General features: G+C 39.4%; 1 protein-coding gene across 1 annotated transcript in view; it reads right to left on the minus strand.

The window, feature by feature from the left end:
- The window catches only part of LOC113887663 (dedicator of cytokinesis protein 11-like), an 82,058-nt gene that overhangs the window by 21,353 nt on the left and 38,045 nt on the right, over window positions 1-22,660 (minus strand). Inside the window, exon 2 of the mRNA XM_027534832.1 lies at window positions 5,353-5,459. Coding sequence (XP_027390633.1) covers window positions 5,353-5,459 — 107 coding nt within the window. The remainder of the gene's footprint in view (window positions 1-5,352; window positions 5,460-22,660) is intronic.

Below are 22,660 nucleotides of genomic sequence, written 5' to 3' on the forward strand. Positions count from 1 at the left end.
TCCCCTATAACGAAAAGCACATCTTTTTTGGGTGTTAGTTCTAAAAGGTCTTGTAGGTCTTCATAGAACCGTTCAACTTCAGCTTCTTCAGCATTACTGGTTGGGGCATAGGCTTGGATTACTGTGATATTGAATGGTTTGCCTTGGAAATGAAAAGAGTTCATACTGTCACTTTTGAGATTGCAAGTACTGCATTTTGGATTCTTTTGTTGACTATGATGGCTAATCCATTTCTTCTAAGGGATTCCTGCCCACAGTAGTAGATATAATGGTCATCTGAGTTAAATTCACCCATTCCAGTCCATTTTAGTTCGCTGATTCCTAGAATGTTGACATTCACTCTCGCCATCTCCTGTTTGACCACTTCCAATTTGCCTTCATTCATGGACCTAACATTCCAGGTTCCTATGTAATATTGCTCTTTACAGCATCGGACCTTGCTTTTATCACCAGTCACATCCACAACTGGGTATTGTTTTTGCTTTGGCTCCATCCCTTCATTCTTTCTGGAGTTATTTCTCCACTGATCTCCAGTAGCATATTGGGCACCTACCAACCTGGGGAGTTCCTCTTTCAGTATCCTATCATTTTGCCTTTTCATACTGTTCATGGGGTTCTCAAGGCAAGAATACTGAAGTGGTTTGCCATTCCCTTCTCCAGTGCACCACATTCTGTCAGACCTCTCCACCATGACCCGCCTGTCCTGGTTGGCCCCACATGGCATGGCTTAGTTTCACTGAGTTAGACAAGGCTGTGGTCCATGTGATTATATTGACTAGTTTTCTGTGATTATGGTTTCAGTGTGTCTGCCCTCTGATGCCCTCTCGCAACACCTCCTGTCTTACTTGGGTTTCTCTTACGTTGGATGTGGGGTATCTCTTCACAGCTGCTCCAGCAATGAAATACAAATGAAAAACACAGTGAGATACTACTTCATGTCTAATAGGATGGAAAAATATGAAAAGATTAGCAACAGCTAGTGTTAGTGAGGAAGTGAAGCATCTGGAACTCTCATCCATTGTTGGTGGGATATAAAATGGTCCAACCACTTTTAAAAACTCTGACAATTTCATATAAAGTTACATATAAAACTTCCCGAGGAAGTACCAGGGTATTTACTCAAGAAAAATTAAAGTATACATCCATAAAAGGTCACATATAAGAATGTTTAAAGCAGCCTTATTCATAACAATCCTAAACTGGAAGCAATCCAAAATCCATCCACAGGAGAATGGGTTTTAAAATGTTATATCAAGAGAATAGAATATTTAGCCATAAAGAAGAACTTATGATTTACTCCACAATATGGATGTATCTCAAAAAATTCCTGCCAACCAAAAGAGGCAGATACAAAAAGTAGATACTGAATGATTTCATTTTTATGACACCAAATACTGTTAAAACTAATCTATATCAGATATTGGGGCTGGGCAGACTGGAAATGGGCACAATGGAACTTTCTGGAGTAATGCACATGTTCTACTTTATTATTTCTTGTGGTTACCATGTGTTATAAGGGTGTAGACAACTGTCAAAATTCATCAAGTCGTCCACCTAATATGTGTGCATTTTATTGTACGTTAATTTATCTTTAAAACTATTTCAAATCAGAAGTCAGAAATGCAGTCTTAAAAACAAATTCACTTACTTAAAGAAGCCACTAAATGAACACTAGTTTGTATCTTTCATTTCAATAAAACCTGTAAGTCAGTGGCAGTTATTTTCCATTGGCTAGGGCATGAGGAAGAAGCCGTATTATATAAACTGAAACATAAAATGGCACTATGGAGAATATGATTCTATCTGTATACCTTAAATGAAAGGCACATATAAATTATTACTGTAGAACACAAAAGAGTTCCAACAAATGTGTTTACATAGGAAACTGATTATAGTTCTTGACTAATAAGAAATATTACTACTTTCCCTTGGAGTACAAAAAGGGTCAGGCTTAAGGCCACTTCTATGACTAAGCTGAAGCTGCTGTTTGGAAAAAAGGACATAACTGCAGTTGTGCTAATCCATTTATCTCCCATGAACTCCCTGGAATCTTTCTGCTGTGAGCCCACACAAACTGGAGATCTTACATGAAAATCATCTAAGTCTAACTAAAACCCAAAAATGAATTAATTTACCCCAGGCTTCACAGTCAAGCAATGAACTTGGATTAAAATTCAAGTGTCTGACTCTCTGTTATGATTAGTTAATCCAGCAAACACGTTTCTAACTATCAACTCTTCTAAGTTCTGGGAGTAAAAGCCAAGTTTACTATCCAGTTGGTCAGTGATAAAGCCTGACATTTATGTAGCACCTAATGACTTACAAAGAACCTTCATGTTTATTGTGAAGTGACCAGGATACTATTATTTTCTTTATTTTATTATTTTTCACTTCAGTCCAGTTCAGCCACTCAGTCGTGTCTGACTCTTTGTGACCCCGTGAATCACGGCACACCAGGCCTCTCTGTCCATCACCAACTCCAGGAGTTCACTCACACTCACGTCCATCGAGTCAGTGATGCAATCCAGCAATCTCATCCTCTGTCGTCCCCTTCTCCTCCTGCCCCTAAAACCTCCCAGCATCAGAGTCTTTGCCAATGAGTCAACTGTTCACATGAGGTGGCGAAAGTACTGGAGTTTCAGCTTTAGCATCATTCCTTCCAAAGAAATCCCAGGGCTGATCTCCTTCAGAATGGACTAGTTGGATCTCCTTGCCGTCCAAGGGACTCTCAAGAGTCTTCTCCAACACCACAGTTCAAAAGCATCAATTCTTCTGCGCTCAGCTTTCTTTATAGTCCAACTATCACACCATAAATGACTACTGGACAAACCATAGCATTGACTAGATGGACCTTTGTTGACAAAGTAATGTCTCTGTTTTTTAATATGGTGTCTAGGTTGGTCATAACTTTCCTTCCAAGGAGTAATCGTCTTTTAATTTCATGGCTGTAGTCACCACCTGCAGTGATTTTGGAGCCCAGAAAAATGAAGTCTGACACTGTTTCCACTGTTTCCCCATCTATTCCCCATGAAGTGATGGGACCGGATGCCATGATCTTCGTTTTCTGAATGTTGAGCTTTAAGCCAACTTTTTCACTCTCCACTTTCACTTTCATCAAGAGGGTTTTTAGTTCCTCCTCACTTTCTGCCATAAGGGTGGTGTCATTTGCATATTTTTCACTTAAGAAATATTTATTGATTTCATACTATGTGCTAATCATTTGGGGCTTCCCTGGTGGTGCAGACGCTGAAGAATCTGCCTGTAATGCAGGAGACCCAGGTTTGATCCTGGGTCAGGAAGAGGCCCTGGAGAAGGAAATGGCAACCCCCACCAGCATTTTTGATGCTAGACGGGCTCCTACTGTTATGAAACTTTTTTCTTTTTAATTGGAGGATAATTACTTTACAATGTTGTGTTCATTTCTGCCACACAACATGAGTCAGTCATTAAGTGTGTGTGTGTGTGTGTGTGTGTGTGTGTGTGTGTGTGTGTATACCCTCTCTCTTGAGCCTCCCTCCTACCCCCAGATCCTAGCCCTCTAGGTCATCACGGAGCACCGGGTTCAGCTCCCTGTGTATACAGCAACTTCCCACTAGCTATGTGTTTTATATATGGTCATGTACACGTTTTAATGCTACTCTCTCAGTTCATCCCACCCTCTTTCCGCTGACTGTGTCCACAAGTCCAGTCTCTACATCCATGCCTCTAGTTATACTGCTGAGGAGAGACTCACAGAGAAGTAGTGGGCAAAAAAAAGAGGTAGGAGGTAAAGCTTCTAGGCATAGATCATTTTAGCTAAATGAACAAGAGCTAGCTTGAAATTGCTTATATGTAAAAAATACAGTTCATAGAGTACAAAGTGTGTCTCTGTCACTTTAAATTGCTGCATTTTATGTTTCTTAATACAACCTTAAAAAAATTCATTTCTGTGGGCCTGCAAACACTTCAGTCTCCCCCCTTTTGTTGTTTCTTTTTTTGGTCTTCACATTCCTTAAATGTGAACGTCACTGTGATTCAGTTCTTGGTTCTCTGGTCTTCACTTGCTATGTTATCTCCCATTATCAGTGTGCTTTGCTTCTCACACAGCTATGACTTCCAGATGTAGCTCCACAACCCTGATCTCTCTCCTTAGATTCAGTTCTTAATGTCTAATGACCTGATGTTGTTTCCATTTCAATAACCTTCCACTGATACTTCAAATTCAATACTCATCAAAAAATGGACTTCATCACCTTCCCTATAAAATCGTCCATCCATCATTTTTCTATAAATATCCAAACCTGAAATCTCAGTGTTACATTTGACTCTTCTCCTACGTAGCCAGCAAGTCTCCTCTTTTCCTCAGTGGTCCCTGAACCTGTCACAAGCTGGGTTTAGGCCTGGCTGCTTCACAACTGGACACTCAGGGCAGCCCACATTCCAGCCTCTGCCCCCAGCCGCCATCCATCGACCTCCAATACATTTCCCACATTACCACCTATTTAACCTTTCCTCCTGCTTCATTTCATCTTGTTATCATTCTGTTCAAAAACCTTTGACAGCAATTCAACATTCTAATCAATAAAGTCCAGACATTCAAAGCTTCTCAAATTCCACTACTACTCTTCCCTATGCAAACCCAATGGCTTAGCCAGAGTGATCCATTCACTGTGCCCCCTAAAATACGCCTTACACTTTCCCACCTCTTAACTTTTATCCCAGCTATTCTCCGCTGCTGCTGAAATGACTTCAGGGTATCCTCATTCTTTAAAGCTCTCTCTAGTCCTAACTCTCCTCAGCCCACAGGTATCTCTCACCTTTGACTGCCTATTGTCTGTATTATTCAAATGACACTGTCTTGCTTTTCTCCATTTTGTGTAGGTGGGTTGTCTCTTTAGGTAGACTCTGGAGGTCAGGGATCAGCCGTATCTAATTATTTTATATCTCTTCTATCACCAAGTCCAAAGCCTTATTGAGTGAGTGACAACAGCAGCTGTTTACCATCCATATGAAGCTCAGAGCAGAAATTTTCCATCTTTAAAACACCTGGAAGCCTCCTCTCTTTAGCTGTTACATTGTTAACTCTATTTTTTATGGAGATGTGTTCTAAGTATGGTACCTGTGACCTGGTTACTGAAAGGTGATTGGATGATGATACATGGTACATTTCTAAAGCCAGACAGTAAGAACTGTTGCAGAGATAGGGCTCCACATTCCACAAAGGCACATCTGATCCCTGGGTAGTTTTAGTCCTTATAGTTCATCAACCCTTAGTTACCTTTCAAATTAAGTTAGCTGTAATAATTTCTTAACGTAAATATATTTAAAGAAGTTACATTTATCTAACTGACAATGCAGGCCCTGGAGTCTTACTTCACTATAATGGACATCCATCATTCCAGCATCCTCCTTCATTGCTCCTTCTTCATCTATGTTGGGAGTAATTTTCTTGAAGGCTGAACATCCATTAGGGAATAATTCTGTATAAATAAAAAGCAGTGATGTAAATTTACTTTTTAAAAGTGTTTTGTAAATGAAAGACAGACTTACATGCATTTCCTATCCTTAAAAATAAACGCATAGTTTTGGTAAGGAACAAAGTCATAAGTGTAATTTTCTGTTATTAAAAAAAAAAAAACTTTTTAACCAATTATATCTATATACTATATATCCTACCAGTCTTTTCCCCAAATGATGAGCTCAATATACTTACAAATAAGTTTCATTCTCTGATTATCCCTCATCTGCAATGCTTGGTATGTAAAAGTTTCCTGATATGATCTATTTATTGACTATGCCAAAGCCTTTGACTGTGTGGATCACAATAAACTGTGGAAAATTCTGAAAGAGATGGGAATACCAGACCACCTGACCTGCCTCTTGAGAAACCTGTATGCAGGTCAGGAAGCAACAGTTAGAACTGGACATGGAACAACACACTGGTTCCAAATAGGAAAAGGAGTACCTCAAGGCTGTATATTGTCACCCTGCTGACATCATGAGAAACGCTGGGCTGGAGGAAGCACAAGCTGGAAGCAAGATTGCTGGGATGGCACCTGGTCCATCATCTCATGGCAAATAGATGGGGAAATAGTGGCTGACTTTATTTGGGTGGGGCTCCAAAATCACTGCAGATGGTGATTGCAGCCATGAAATTAAAAGAGGCTTACTCCTTGGAAGGAAAGTTATGACCAACCTAGACACCATATTAAAAAGCAGAGACATTACTTTGTCAACAAGGGTCCATCTAGAAAATGCTATGGTTTGTCCAGTAGTCATTTATGGTGTGAGAGTTGGACTATAAAGAAAACTGAGCGCAGAAGAATTGATGCTTTTAAACTGTGGTGTTAGAGAAGACTCTTGAGAGTCCCGTGGACTGCAAGGAGATCCAACCAGTCCATCCTAAAGGAGATCAGTCCTGGGTGTCCATTGGAAGGACTGGTGTTGAAGCTGAAACTCCAATACTCTGGCCACCTGATGCAAAGAGCTGACTCATTTGAAAAGACCCCGATGTTGCAAAAGATTGAAGGCAAGAGAAGGGGACAACAGAGGATGAGATGGTTAGATGGCATCACCGACTCAATGGACATTGAGTTTGGGTAAGCTCCGGGAGTTGGTGACGGACAGGGAGGCCTGAGGGGTTGCAGTTCATGGGGTCGCAAAGAGTCAGACACGAATGAGCGACTGAACTGAACTGAATATGGTCTAAAAATTATTAACACTTTGATCCTGTGTATGTTTATCATCTGTCACCTAAACAAAGAGGGCATGTACTTTTCAGGTAAACACTGAACGAGCTTTTGTAAGCATCTCTAGTTCCTTGTTTTACTGGAGAATTGGGAAAGTGGCCTAGGACTTGTAAAGAGAGGCAGGAAATAAAATAGATGCCAGGGATAGGGAATCCTTAGAGAAATAGGATGGGGCACTGGAAGAACCAGAGCTTTTGAAGTTAGACAGACCCAGTTTTATCATTAACTGTGTGATTTTAGACATTTTTAATCTCTCTAGGACTGTATCTGTAAAACAGAAGACAATTACTTATAAAACTCAATGAAATGTAAAGTGTTTAGAGCGGTACCTAACATACAACAAGTGTTTAATAAATTTGTTTTACCAAAGCTACCAATAAGTAAACTAGGTTTCTGAAGATAAAATTAAATAATTGAGGTTGCGGCTGCTAAGTCACTTCAGTCATGTCCAACTCTGTGCAACCCCATCGATCACAGCCCACCAGGCTCCCCCATCCCCGGGATTCTCCAGGCAAGAACACTGGAGTGGGTTGCCGTCTCCTTCTCCAATGCATGAAAGTGAAAAATGAAAGTGAAGTCATTCAGTCGTGTCCAACTCCTAACGACCCCATGGACTGCAGCCCACCAGGCTCCTCCATCCACAGGATTTTCCAGGCAAGAGTACTGGAGTGGGGTGCCATTGCCTTTTCCGAAATAATTGCTAGCAGTTGGTATAGTGACTGCAGTTGGACCACTGGGAGGGTAAGTACTGAGCCCCAGCTGAAAACTTTGTGGACCAAATTGTTACCATCAAACAAGAGTCTGGGGATAGAAGGCCACATGGTTGCCCTACAGATTTTGCACTTAGGAACATGTCCCAACACTCTTGCTGTGGTTGTATTTACCCCTATATAAGTGGGTTGTCACTTTAAAGGAAAATTCAGTCTCCTTATAATAGAATCTGCTAGTCAGTGGTCGCAAAGGGGACAAACAGCTTTTGCCATCTACTGTTCTACAATCTAATAGTGATGCTTAGAAATGATGATGTTCTCATCACTAAATATTTGGTAAGCTTCCTGGTGTTAAAGGCTGGAGAAGGAAGAAGGAAGGTTTAAGAAAGCCAAACCTCATACTGAGATTTCTCAGCATTCTGATGGAAAAAGGGTCATGTATCATGGCTTGGTCTATGGGACACTCGTTGAGTAGTAGTGCATTGTGAGAACTTTTTGAAATTTAGGAGAAAACATCCCACTTGATTCATAAAGTGAAGGGTTAGTTAGGCAGTTAAGGAAGAGGGCCCCAAAACTTGAGAACAGGTAAAGAATGTAACCCTTAACAAAGAAAAGAGTCAACCCCCTGAAGGGCTCATGCAGCTACATCCATGACTGGGGGAAAAATTCTGTCTACTCTGAGGATATTATTATTTTAAATGATTCCCACATCCAGGGTTTTTAGAAAAGGCCGGGATTCAGGAGAGGATAAAAAGGGGTCAAAGCATCTCAGGAAAGGGTGTTTCGGTGTGTATCTCAAATACAGGGAGGGTAAATTACGGTTCCTGTCAGAAACAAACAGGTTAAGAGCTATTTTAGACTCTGTGGTCTACATCATCTTGTGTAAAGACTACTCTTAAGGATTTTTTCAGCTTCAGAGTCCATTCTTCTTGCTAAATGCATTACCTTGATTCCTATGCCTGATGATGCATCTCCAATTAGAGAAGCACATATATATACACATACACACATATCCATATATATAAATATATATGTCCTTGTTTAAGTTATCAACACCCACCAAACTATCCAATGATAAGAGGACTCTTTTTTGTGGGTCTTCAAAATGCTTAGGGAAAACTTTGATTCCCTTTAGTCTTGTTTTGTTTAGTCTTGTTTCAGATGAAACAAGTCACTAAATCTAGGCCAGTGTACATCTGTGTGAGGGCTCTTCTGTGGCCCTATGTAGCATTATGTCACATGGTCTTGAAGGGTCTGCTTTAAAAATTTCTGGTATGTGACCTGGATTCCTGATTCCGCCCTTCAGAGCTGTGGCTTCTGTTTTCCTGATGTTATCCTAGGGTAAGCAAGATGCAAACTGTCCAACTAGACCACTACCTTGAGCACGAATGGTCCTGTGGACAAAGGGGAGGAGAGTCTGGAGGGTGGGAATGCTACCCTTGCTAAAATAAGACTGCTAGTTAGAAGAGGATTAGGAGATAAGCCTCAAGTGGAGGGCTAAAGGGGAAAGGCTGTAGCTGGGAAGGAATTGAGGAAAGGAAAAGCTACACAGAACGGAAGCTGTCAGATCCCGGGTATAGAGACTTGGGAAAGGGGCCAACATTGCCCTAAAAGGCATGACAAGAACAGACTCTATGGGAAAGGAAATTCCTTTTCCTGGGGTGATGGAGGAGCTCTATAGGCCTGAAGCTTTGCTGAATCTTGGATGCTCTGTGGTGGTGGAAGAATGCACACTTGATTCTTGTCTACCCTGGGAGAAAACAGCTGTGCACTGTGTCAGGAAGAGAAGAGGAAGAGGTGCAGGAGTCTAGTCTCCAGAGAATGACACCTAGAGCATGTTGAGGTTTGCAGACAAAGTGAAGTAAGGAAATTTAGATCTGTTTTTTGATTATGTATTTTTGGGACTGGGAGTAACTAAGACCTTGTATCACCACTTAGAGGTAACTTAGAAAAAGGGAAGAAAGTGAGATCCTTGAGACCTCTGATACAAAGAGCAAGAGCTCTGGCTGAAAGAAGTTTGCTGATGGGGGTGAGGCAGGGAGCACTGTACCTCTCTCTCCACTTTCCCTTTCCATTCAGTGCCTGAAGCATGAAAAGCATGATCTAGAAATGGCCCCTCTCTGGTCTTCTGTGGTCACTTCAGGATGCCTCGGGACCAAGTCTTTGCTCACTCAGGCAACCACCCAATGGAACAAACTGTTTTTGTTTTTGTTTTTTTCTTAAAAACTCTAAACGGGAGAACATCTGTCTCCAATCCATCAGTTGTAGCATTTTATTCCATCTTGATGAAAAAGAAAGCTTTATGATGACTTCAAGAGAAATGGCATACAACTTTGAGAAAACTGAAAAATTTTGGCAATTTATATGTCAGAGATTTTGTCTTAATCATAAAAGGATATTTGATAGAAAGCAAAGGGTTCTACAATTTCTCTATTATTTTTGATAAATAAGTTTGTCTTAAGTGTAAATGGAAAGTTTTCTTTCGCTTCTGCACTCAAATGTACTTTTATTTACTCTGTGAATATCCAGGTCTTACCTAGGTTATGGATTTCTCAGACTGGAAGACAGGTTAACAGATTAAGATTTTAACTTGTGTTTTAACACTAGTGGTTTAGCTTGGCATGACTATCATATTTTAATCACAAAATTAACAAAATCAGGTGTTTTGGATATCGGAATGAAAGAGGCTAAGGGAGGGAAACCCTAAGGATTTTACTACTGCCACAATTTCAGAATAAGATTTTCTAGTTTAAGTGAGTAGAATTTTCCAGGCTTAAAAATGGATGGTACCTATAAATAAACATGTAAACTTCTCCTAAATTTAACATTACTTTTATTAAAACACAAAACATCCTTTTTTCCTACACAGAGAAAGGCTCTTTGATTTCTAGGAAGGTTAAATTTGGAAACAGTAAAAAAAAGCCAACAACCCTTGAAAGTTTTGTAAAATAACTATTTAAATGATCGGTTAAAAGCACTGTTTCCACTTCTTGAAACATGTCACATTGTTTGCTGTTCAGGCTGGCTGCCTCAAGCTAATGTCCAAAAAAATTCACAGCAAATTTATATATTTCAGTTCCTATTTTCTCCAATCCTATAGTTATAATTATAAAGCTTAAGAACTGGTAATGGAGAGAAATAATTCTTGATTTTTGCTTAGTTTTTAGGTCTTTGCCCCTCTGAAAAAATTCTAAGGAAATACTTTAATATAGTTAACTATTTTCAGTATCTAATGGGTGTAGGTTGATACTTAGTAGACATAAAACTCTTATTTCAAATTTCTACTAATTGAAAAGAGGAGATAATATTAACCTTATATATCTGAAAGACACACCTAAAACCTTAATTAGTTGTGTTTAGGGGTTTCATATTTGTTAGTTTATTTTTAACTGCAGGTGTGCAATTTCAATATTTGTTTTTATGGCAATTTCACAGGCATACCAGTGATGTAGGGAAAAGAAGCCTCAAACAAGGCCTTCTTTTGATACTTAATCTTGTTCTCCACTTTAAAAGCACATACGTACTAAAAAGAAAATACTAGAGCATGTCAATTTCAAATATATGATTGTTGAAATTCAGGTCCAGACAGAAGGTGGTTAATTTCATATGCAAGTAAAATGAATCATTTTAGTTATGCCATTTTGTTTGTGGAAAAAAAAATACCTAGTTAACTATAGAAATTCTGGAATTAAAAAATAAACCATAGTTGTGTTCTCATAGCCAAAACCAGAGTGATGTGACTCCCACAAGATGGTTTCATTTTGCAGTAATGTTACTCATTTGACTGCCTTCAAGGAAATACTGAGTTGGCCAAAAAAGTTCCTTTGGGGTTTTCCATATGACATTATAAGAAACCCAAATGAAGTTTTTGGCCAACCCAATAGCTTGCAATTATGATCAACAGTGGGAGATTTCTTTGCAGTGCCCAATGCCAATCAACTTTTTAAAAACTTTTTATTTTTTTTACTTTAATTTTATTTTTTAACTTTACAATATTGTATTGGTTTTGCCATATATCAAAATGAATCCACCACAGGTATACACGTGTTCCCCATCCTGAACCCTCCTCCCTCCTCCCTCCCCATACCATCCCTCTGGGTCGTCCCAGTACAACAGCTCCAAGCATCCAGTATCGTGCATCAAACCTGGACTGGTGACTCGTTTCATATATGATATTATACATATTTCAATGCCATTCTCCCAAATCATCCCACCCTCTCCCTCTCCCACAGAGTCCAAAAGACTGTTCTATACATCAGTGTCTCTTTTGCTGTCTCGTATACAGGGTTATTGTTACCATCTTTCTTGGTGTTTTTCTTTCTGGCTTATTTCACTCTGTATAATAGGCTCCAGTTTCATCCACCTCATTAGAACTGATTCAAATGTATTCTTTTTAATGGCTGAGTAATACTCCATTATGTACATGTACCACTGCTTTCTTATCCATTCGTCTGCTGATGGACATCTAGGTTGCTTCCATGTCCTGGCTATTATAAACAGTGCTGTGATGAACATTGGGGTACACGTGCCTCTTTCAATTCTGGTTTCCTCAGTGTGTATGCCTAGCAGTGGGATTGCTGGATCATAAGGCAGTTCTAGTTCCAGTTTTTTAAGGAATCTCCACACTGTTCTCCATAGTGGCTGTACTAGTTTGCCTTCCCACCAATAGTGTAAGAGGGTTCCCTTTTCTCCACACCCTCTCCAGCATTTATTGCTTGTAGACTTTTGGATCGAAGCCATTCTGACTGGCGTGAAATGGTACCTCATAGTGGTTTTGATTTGCATTTCTCTGATAATGAGTGATATTGAGCATCTTTTCATGTGTCTGTTACCCATCTGTATGTCTTCTTTGGAGAAATTTCTATTTAGTTCTTTGGCCCATTTTTTGATTGGGTCATTTATTTTTCTGGAATTGAGCTGTAGGAGTTGCTTGTATATTTTTGAGATTAGTTGTTTGTCAGTTGCTTCATTTGCTATTATTTTCTCCCATTCTGAAGGCTGTCTTTTCACCTTGCTTATAGTTTCCTTTGTTGTGCAGAAGCTTTTAAGTTTAATTAAGTCCCATTTGTTTATTTTTTGCTTTTATTTCCAATATTCTGGGAGGTGGGTCATAGAGGATCCTGCTGTGATGTATGTCGGAGAGTGTTTTGCCTATGTTCTCCTCTAGGAGTTTTATAGTTTCTGGTCTTACATTTAGATCTTTAATCCATTTTGAGTTTATTTTTGTGTATGGTGTTAGAAAATGCTCTAGTTTCATTTTTTTACAAGTGGTTGGCCAGTTTTCCCAGCACCACTTGATAAAGAGATTGTCTTTAATCCATTGTATATTCTTGCCTCCTTTGTCAAAGATAAGGTGTCCATATGTGCGTGGATTTATCTCTGGGCTTTCTATTTTGTTCCCTTGGTCTATATTTCTGTCTTTGTGCCAGTAACATACTGTCTTGATGACTGTGGCTTTGTAGTAGAGCCTGAAGTCAGGCAGGTTGATTCCTCCAGTTCCATTCTTCTTTCTCAAGATAGTTTTGGCTATTCGAGGTTTTTTGTATTTCCATACAAATTGTGAAATTATTTGTTCTAGCTCTGTGAAGAATACCGTTGGTAGCTTGATAGGGATTGCATTGAATCTATAAATTGCTTTGGGTAGTATACTCATTTTCACTATATTGATTCTTCCAATCCATGAACATGGTATATTTCTCCATCTATTAGTGTCCTCTTTGATTTCTTTCACCAGTGTTTTATATTTTTCTATATATAGGTCTTTAGTTTCTTTAGGTAGATATATTCCTAAGTATGTTATTCTTTTCGTTGCAATGGTGAATGGAATTGTATATGACAAACCCACAGCAAACATTATCCTCAATGATGAAAAATTGAAAGCATTTCCTCTAAAGTCAGGAACAAGGCAAGGGTGCCCACTTTAACCATTACTATTCAACATAGTTTTGAAAGTTTTGGCCACAGCAATCAGAGCAGAAAAAGAAATAAAAGGAATCCAAATTGAAAAAGAAGAAGTAAAACTCTCACTGTTTGCAGATGACATGATCCTCTACATAGAAAACCCTAAAGACACCACCAGAAAATCACTAGAACTAATCAATGAATATAGTAAAGTTGCAGGATATAAAATCAACACACAGAAATCCCTTGCATTCCTATACACTAGTAATGAGAAAATAGAAAACTTTTTATTTCGTATTGGAGTAGAGCCAAATAATAATGCTGTGACAGTTTCAGGTGGACAGCAAAGGGCTCAGCCATACATATATGTGTATCTGTTCTCTTAGATCAACTGATTTACTATTTAAGTAGTTGTTACAGTAGTCAACAATACTAATTTTGGAAAGAGAAGCTTTCAGGCAGATTCCTGAATTAGACTTGTGGAATCCTGAGCCCTTTAAGACCATGACTCCTTTTGTGGATGCCCCCCTGCCAGCCCTATACCAGCCCCAGCTCTATTGAGACACAATTGTTATTGATCACTGTGTACATTTAAGGTGTATGTGTTGATTTGATACATGTATATATTGTGAAGTGATTACCACACTAGAGTTCATCACCACACATAATTACCATTTTGGACAGAGGAAAAACATTTAAGACCTACTTTCTTAGCAACGTTCAAATATATAACAAAATCTACTTCACTGTAATCACTAAATACATTAGATATCCAGAACATATTCATCCTGTAAGTGGAAATTTGTACCCTTTGACCAAAATCACCCTATTTTTGGCATCCCTCTGGTTACCACCATTCTACTTTCTGTGGCTACAAGTTTGGCTTAAGATTTCATGTATAAGTAAGATTGTACACTATTTGTCTTTCTCTTTCTCAGATTTATTTCACTTAGCATAATATCCTCAAGGTCCAGCCGTGTTGTCACAAATGGGAGGATTCCCTTCTTTCCATTGACTACATGTGCCATGTCTTCTTCATCCATTCATATGGATCCATTTCATGTTTCCATAATACTAAATGGCATCATTTCACTTCAACAGGAAGAACTTTTCTCAGCATTTCTTGGAAGACAGGTCTAGTGGTGATGGACTCCCTCAACTTTTGTTTGCCTGGAAAAGTGCTCATCTGTCCATTTCTAGGACAACTTTGCTGGATGAAGTATTCTTGGTTGGCAGGTATTTTTTTCTTTCAGAACTTGAAAAATATCATTCTACCCTCTATTAGCCTTTAAGGTTTCTGCTGATAGCATCCCATAAATCATATAGGCTTTCTTCACTCTTTTTCATTTTTCTTATTTCTCCTCTGACTCGATAATTTCAAAATATTTAAGATCTACTATCTTGGCAACTTTCAAGTATGTAACACAATCTTGTTCACTATAATCACTATATACATTAGATATCTGGAACATATTCATATTGTAAGTAGAAATGTGTACCCTTTGGCCAAAATTTAATTCAGACTATTTCTTCCACTTGATCCATTCTGTGTTTAATACTCTCTATTCCAGTTTTAACTTCATTCATTGTATTCATAAGCACCAGAAAATATTTGGTTCTTTTTTTGAGATTTCCATCTCTGTTGACTTCTCATTTTGTCTGTGTATTATCTTCCTGACTTTACTAAATGTTCTCTTTTATTGTAGTTCATTGAGCTTCCTTAGAAAAGCTATTTTGAATTATTTATTGGATAAATTGCAGATCTCCATGTCTTTCTTACCACAAGATTATTGTGATCCTTTGGTAGTTTCATAGTTCCTTCATTTTTCATGTTCCTTGAAATTTTACATTGTTATCTTCACATTTGAAATAGCAGCCACCTTCAACCAATTTTGCTGACTGATTTTGGGTGAGAAATACTTTCCATCTGTCCTGCTAGGGATTCTGAGGCTTTCACCGACCTTGTATGGATACACCTGCTCTGTGATTCTGGCTCCCACATATGACAGAATTCATGAGCACATATGTCTTTTCTCCATCATGTAACATACCAGGGCAGGTGCTAACAGACTCCCATTTGATTTCCCAAGGGTGGTGCTACTTGTGGTCTCTCCCTGGACCACAAACTCTGGCTGGCTTTCTGCACATGCTCAGTATCCATCTGCCAGAGCTGGCTCTCACTGCCTTCAGCAGAAAGCACATACATCCAGCTACAGGATGGAGGACAGTGTGGTTGAGGCACATGGAGCACAGGGGGTGCCTGTGGGCCAGTGGGGGATCCACAGACTAAATATCTCTAGGGATGTGTTGGCAGGCTTTTTCATGGAGTCCATGATGTGGTTAGTAGGGTCTGTTTGCGTGTAGTGCCCTCTCAGAATCCTATCTGCTCATCCCTCAGCCTCTTCCTGCCTCCGTCATTCAGTTCACAACTAAGTACTCTGGATAGAGCAAGAGAGAAATGGGCCTCTTTGGGAGCATCCTGTGCTGCTGGGAAACACAGTACATCATCATATGCTCTCACTTTTCCCTGCATTAGAAATCAAGGGTGAGAAAGTCTCTCTTGGCACTGAGCTGTGCCACCTTGTGGAAGGTGACATGAATAAATCAAACTATTCCTCTTACCCTCTTCAATGCATTCAAACTTGTATAATTTTTGTTCCAATAGCATGCTGGAACTTCTCCACTGGACTTCTGGACTTCCCCCAAGGCTTTTTTGTCTGTGGGTGATTATCTAAAACAAGTGTTCTCCAGGGGATCCTAGACTGCAGCTGACAGGGGCTGGAGCCAGCTCATAGGCCACTGCAAGGTCCACAGACAGAACACAGGTCTGTCTGCCCATTACCTGACACATGGGTGGGTAAAATTCCTCCCAGGTCCCTTGGTATGTGAGGCTGGATCCCACAGCTCCCACAAAGGCACTTCATCCATGTATGGATGCCAAATTGTTCTTGAGATGGGTATACAAACAAACGACATATTATAGGGCCATCTAGCTGATGTGTGAACTCCCTTTCTTGTCTTTTTAGCATTTTTAAAAATCTATTTCTTTCTTTCTTTGCCTGCACTGGGTCTTAGTTGTAGCAGGTGAGACCTTTAGGTGCGGCATACACGATCTGATTCCCTGACCAGGGACAGAACATGAGAACTGGGAGTGCAGGGAAGTCCTCTCAACTCCCTGTTAATACCAAGATACTGTTATACTAAAATGGCTGTAGAGATATAATACGTGGACAGTTGTTGGTAAAGTTGGGGCAGACAGGGGAAAATAAGTGATGTATGTTATCCAGAGCTTCCCATAAGCCCTGAGAAGAATTTAATCTGTGGCAGTCTTCCAGGGAGACATTCTTGGAAAACAAACATTGAGCATCAGGCCTGGCCCTGTACTATTTAACTTATTCTTGTACTCTTAATGAAAGCAGAAGGCAAATGAACAATCCAGTTTTCTTTTAGAACAACTTCTGTTCAACAGTGAGTCAGATGAAAGGTGAGCATATATTTCAGAGCTCAATCATATCCCATTCATAGCTGCAAGCTACAGGCTGCAAGCTCCTTGGGCTAACTTAAGTTCTCCCCATTCCTAAGAATAGAAATATCTCACGTTTTCGATGAAGAAACTGCAACCAAAGCTGCTATGTGGACATAACACATTGCTGCCTGAAAAAGGAGACAAAGAAGGAACCGTGAGATTGTGCTCCAGGGGTTTGGGAGGGCTTGTGTTTCGAACAAAGTCATAATTAGTCACCTCTGAAAAATCTCCATTTTTTATATGAATTTTGGCCATGCTATCAAGCCAGGTTTTCCTGAGCTCTGAGATACTTGTGTAAGACTTGGCTAAGCTATACTGGAGATCAATTAGCATTTCGGGGTCCTTCACCTTCTCCTTCATTTGAGCTGTTGCCATAAGAACAGTATGGATTCTCTTGGTCAAGTCTTTGACTTCTGAGGGAAAAGCAGTTGCCCAATATCAAAACAAACAAAAAAGACGTATTTATCAATATTATTGGTGTGCTCTAAGCCTAAGCAGCCCATCTTGGGAATAACATAGAACTTATACCCCTTGTCAGAGATCACGGTATTCATTCTTGGTTCTTGGCATGTGGGCATGCCTAAAGAGTTTTACACTAATTCTTTAAAAAAAATAGTCTATTATCTCAGGCTTCAAAAGCAGTGAGTTTGGTGGCAGTATATTCCTAACACATAAAAGCACAAACTCTGGAGCCAGACTACCTGATTTTGGACCCCACCTCCTCTGCTGTCAATTCGATTGCCATGATGGTAATCCATATTCGCCATTATTGTTTAATTTTAGTTACAATAGTAACTAAAAATTGATATCATACTATGCGCCAAGCAGTGGCCTGGGCACTTTACATGTTTTAAACTTTATAACAACAGTATGAATTAAGTACAATTATAATTCATTTTACCAATGGGAAAACCAATGTACACAGCAGTTATGTAGTTTGGCCAAAGTTGTGACGTTGGTAGGTGATAGAGTCAGGACTGACACTCAGGCAGTGGGGCTACAGAGCTCATGACCTTAGTCACTCTTCCATCTCCCAACTGCCATATGCTTTAATGTGAAAACCATACTCTAGACATTTCCAATTATGCAAATCAGAGTTTATGAATCACAGAACACTCTGAAGAGGTTAAAGAGATCATTACTTTCTCTTAAAGCATTGCTTTGGTCCTCAAAAGCACAAAGTTAGAGTTTCCTCCTTATCAGTCCTATGGCTTCCTATTCACTCCACCAGAGTAATCACAATTATATGTAGGGTTCTGAGAAGAGGAGTAGGGACAGCTACAGGCCTTAGGGAGCTTTCAATGTGAATACCACCAAAGGTGGAGAAAATTATATTCAAAAGTGTCTTCTTTAAAGATGACTTTTAAAAATGATTATCCATATGTGTGTGTGCATGCGCATGTGTGTGTGTATGTGTATATATATATATATACACATACACACACACTAATAGAGATTCTTCTTCTCTTCTTATACATTAGTAGAGATTTCATTTACTGGGAGAAAGCTATACCTTCATTGTAATAGAGTTTATTGGTAATGATTGCCCTACCAGAATAAAACTGTCATCTCACCAATGAGTCATGAAAAAGATTTCCTATGAAGGAGGTCTAAAACAGACCCCATTTACTTTGAAAAAGTTGGTAGTCTAACTTTTATATAACGTGGAATTAAGGATGGTAAAAAACTAGGAAAATAAACTGTTAGGGTATGAGTAAAAGATGCTAAATGACTTTAGCTATTTCTGTGCTCTTGGGATTAGTTGGAGCATATACTGATTTCTTAGGGAACCAGTAGAGCTGGCTGAAAAGCAAACTATCCCAGCCTGAGAATGGCTGGTACTATTCAGTGTTGTTTTTGTTGTTGGTGGTGGTGGTTTTTCAGTCTAAGCAACATTCCTATGGGGATATGTTTTGGTACAAAGATGCAACACGTCCCAAACGTCAAGTATGCTTTGACTGTGAACTTTTTTTTTTTTTTTCCAGATTTTACACAAATTTTCAAATTATGCTGGAAGATGATCTTTCCCAAGAGTGGGGATGATTCCTCTGGGAGGAAACGTTCTCTGTTGGCAAGGGAATCTTCTTCCCTTGTACACATACATCACTGAAGAACAGAACCTACTTTCCATGCAACAAAACAACATGAACTTTTACAACGTTTTAGGTTTTAAGTATATAGGTAGGAAAGACTGATGGTGTTCAGGGTCGTGGGTTTGGCCTCAGCCAACTGTTGCCCAAGAACGACAGCCTTGGACGTAGGTTTGCCAATAAGTATCTGTGGCTGCTGCTACTGCTAAGTCACTTCAGGCATATCCGACTTTGCGCAACCCCATAGACGGCAGCCCATCAGGCTCCCCTGTCCCTGGGATTCTCCAGGCAAGAACACTGGAGTTGGGTGCCATTGCCTTCTCCGAGTATCTCTGGCAGGCCCCAGTTAACAGATGATTCTTTAAGCTCAGAAAATCATCAAGTAATGAATCCCTTCGGTGCCATTCCTCATCTGCTGGCAAAGGATCAGGCAGCTGTTACCTACTCTAGTAAGTGAAGTTTTCTGATATTTCCAACTCACTACTTAATTAGCCAATCTTATAAATGGGAACAACAGTTGAGGAAAAAAAAAAAAAACATTTCTTTTCTAAGTACGTTTAACTATCAAGCCCAGAGAAAATTCAAATTATATCATAATTATGTATACATAGTATAGTCATTCATTCACCCATTCAACTAATACTGAATATTTACTGTGTACCTTGCAGTCTTCTAGGTGCTAGAGGTACAGGGATGAACTAGACAAAGCCTTGACCTTTGAAGCTCACATTCTGTACACTTGATACTATATAAAAGTTGTGAATCCAATGCACAGCTTAACTTGAGGACTGAAATGGCCCTGACAGTGAACATGGTTCTAATTTTTCACTTAAAGTGAGAACATACCTTCCTAGGTCTGCCACTGTTTGCAAAGTAATTGATAATGAATAAACTCCTAAAATCTTGATCCTCCACTTAGTGCTACATCCACTATCAACTGGCTTACAGCAATTATCATCTGTGGAAAGAAGAAACGTCTTTTTTTCAATGTCATTTTTCAAATGTCTTTTTAATAGATGCTGCTTGTTTTCTTCAATGTACAAACCCATAAGCACTCATACAAAATGCTTCTTTTAAAGATTTTACAGAGTTCCATCAAAATCCAGTTTCTTCCTACATGAGTGGTTTAAATTCTTCTATTGAAACAGAAACTTTAGGGGCTTGCCTGGGGGCTCAGTGGTAAAGAATCTGCCTGCCAATGCAGGAGATATGGGTTGAATCCCTGGTCCGGGAAGATCCCACATGCCGCAGATCAAGTAAATCTGTGTCTCAACTATTGAGCCTGCACTCTAAAGCCCATGAGCTACAACCACTGAGCCCACATGCCGCGGCTACTGAAGCCTGAGCATCATAGAGCCCACGCCCTGCAACAAGAGAAGCCAATGCAATGAGAAGCTGGCACAACAACGAAGAATAGCCCCTGCTTGCCACAACTAGAGAAAGCCTGCACAGCAATGAAGAACCCAGCACGGGCAAAAATAAAGAAAAAAAATTGTCAAAAGCTAACAACATCGCAAACGAAGCAACTGACAAAGAATTAATCTCAAAAATATACAAGCTGCTCATGCAGCTCAATTGCAGAAAATTAAACGACCCAATCAAAAAATGGGCTGAAGAACTAAACAAACATTTCTCCAAAGAAGACATACCAGATGGCTAACACATGAAAAGATGTTCAACATCACTCATTATCAGAGAAATGCAAATCAAAACCACAATGAGGTACCATCTCAATGCCAGTGAGAATGGCAGCTATCAAAATCACAAACAATAAATGCTGGAGAGGGTGCAGAGAAAAGGGAACCTTCTTACAGTGTTGGTGGGAATGCAAATGAGTACAGCCACATGGAGAACAGTGTGGAGATTCCTTAAAAGACTGGAAATAGAACTGCCATATGACACAGCAATCCCACTGCTGGGCATATACACCGAGGAAACCAGAATTGAAAGAGACATGTGTCCCCCAGTGTTCATCGCAGCACTGTTTACAATAGCTAGGACATGGAAGCAATCTAGATGTCCATCGGCAGACAAATGGATAAGAGAGCTGTGGTACATATACACAATGGAATATTACTCAGCCATTAAAAATAATGCATTTAGATCAGTTCTAATGAGGTGGATGAACCTGGAGCCTATTATACAGAGTGAAATAAGTCAGAAAGAAAAACAGCAATACATTATACTAATGCATATATATGGAATTTACAAAGATGGTACCAATGACCCTATGTGCAAGATAGCAGAAGAGACACAGATGTAAAGAACAGTCTTTTGGACTCTGTGGGAGAAGGCGAGTGTAGGATGCTTTGAGAGAATAGCACTGAAACATGTATATTGTCATATGTGAAACAGATCACCAGTCCAGGTTCGATACATGAGACAGGGTGTTCAGGGCTGGTGTCCTGGGATGACCCAGAGGGATGGGATGGGGAGGGAGTTTGGAGGGGGGTTCAAGATGGGGAACACTTGTACACCCATGGCTGATTCATGTCAGGTATGGCAAAAACCACTACAATATTGTAAAGTAATTAGCCTCCAATTAAAATAAAGCAATTAATTTTTAAAAAGCTAATGACAAAGTGCTATCATAAAAAAAAAAAGAAATAGCAACTTTAGTAAAGTTGCAGGATAAAAATTAATACACAGAAATCCCTTGCATTCCTATACACTAACAAAGAAAAATCAGAAAGAGAATTTAAGGAGAAACTCCAATCACTACTTCAACAAAAAGAATAAAATACCTAGGAATCAACCTACCTAATGAGACAAAAGACTAAAATGAAGAATACACTAAGACACTGATGAAAAAATCAAAATACAAATAGATGGAGAGATATACCATGTTCTTGGATCACAAGAATCAATATTATGAAAATGACCATACTACCAGAGGCAATCTACAGATTCAGTGCAATCCCTATCAAATTACCAATGGCAGTTTTCACAGAACTAGAAGAAAAAAATTTACAATATGTATGGAAACACAACAGACCCCAAATAGCCAAAGCAACCTTGAAAAAGAAAAACGGAGCTAGAGGAATCAACCTTGCCGACTTCAGACTATACTACAAAGCTACAGTAATCAAGACAGTATGGTATTGGCACAAAACCAGAATTATAGATCAATGGAGGTTCCTAATTTCAAATTTTATTGGGACTTTTCTTGGTTTGATGTGTAAAACTTTTGAAACACACAGCACATCTAGATTTGAAACCATTTTCATAATTAGTGAACTGATACAATGGTGGTCAGGTATTTATCTTCAATATGTTTGCTAGCAAGTAGTTTTAGCAAAGTTGGGAATAAAGGACATTTCTTTGATGGTTTCTCATTTCTTTTCACTAGTGTATCTCAATGTGCGGACTTCCAAGTCCAGTACCTCAGCCCCTTTGTTTGTTTCTGACTAGGGTCTATCTAAACAGTTTAGACAGTAGTATATGTTACAGCATATACACTACATAATAACAGTATAATGCCATGTAATGGTGCTTTCAGGCTTCACCGTTGGCTCAGCAATAAAGAATCTGCCTGCAATGCAGCACATGCAGGAGATGTGAGTTTGATCCCTGGGTTGGGGAAAAAACCCTGGGGGAAGGCATGGCAACTCCTTTGGCTAGAGAATCCCATGGAGACAGGAGCCTGGCATTCTACAGTCCATAGGATCGCAAAGAGCCCAAACACGACTGAAGCAATTGAGCATG

This window comes from Bos indicus x Bos taurus, chromosome X, assembly GCF_003369695.1.
Source record: "Bos indicus x Bos taurus breed Angus x Brahman F1 hybrid chromosome X, Bos_hybrid_MaternalHap_v2.0, whole genome shotgun sequence".
Classification (NCBI taxonomy): Eukaryota; Metazoa; Chordata; class Mammalia; order Artiodactyla; family Bovidae; genus Bos; species Bos indicus x Bos taurus.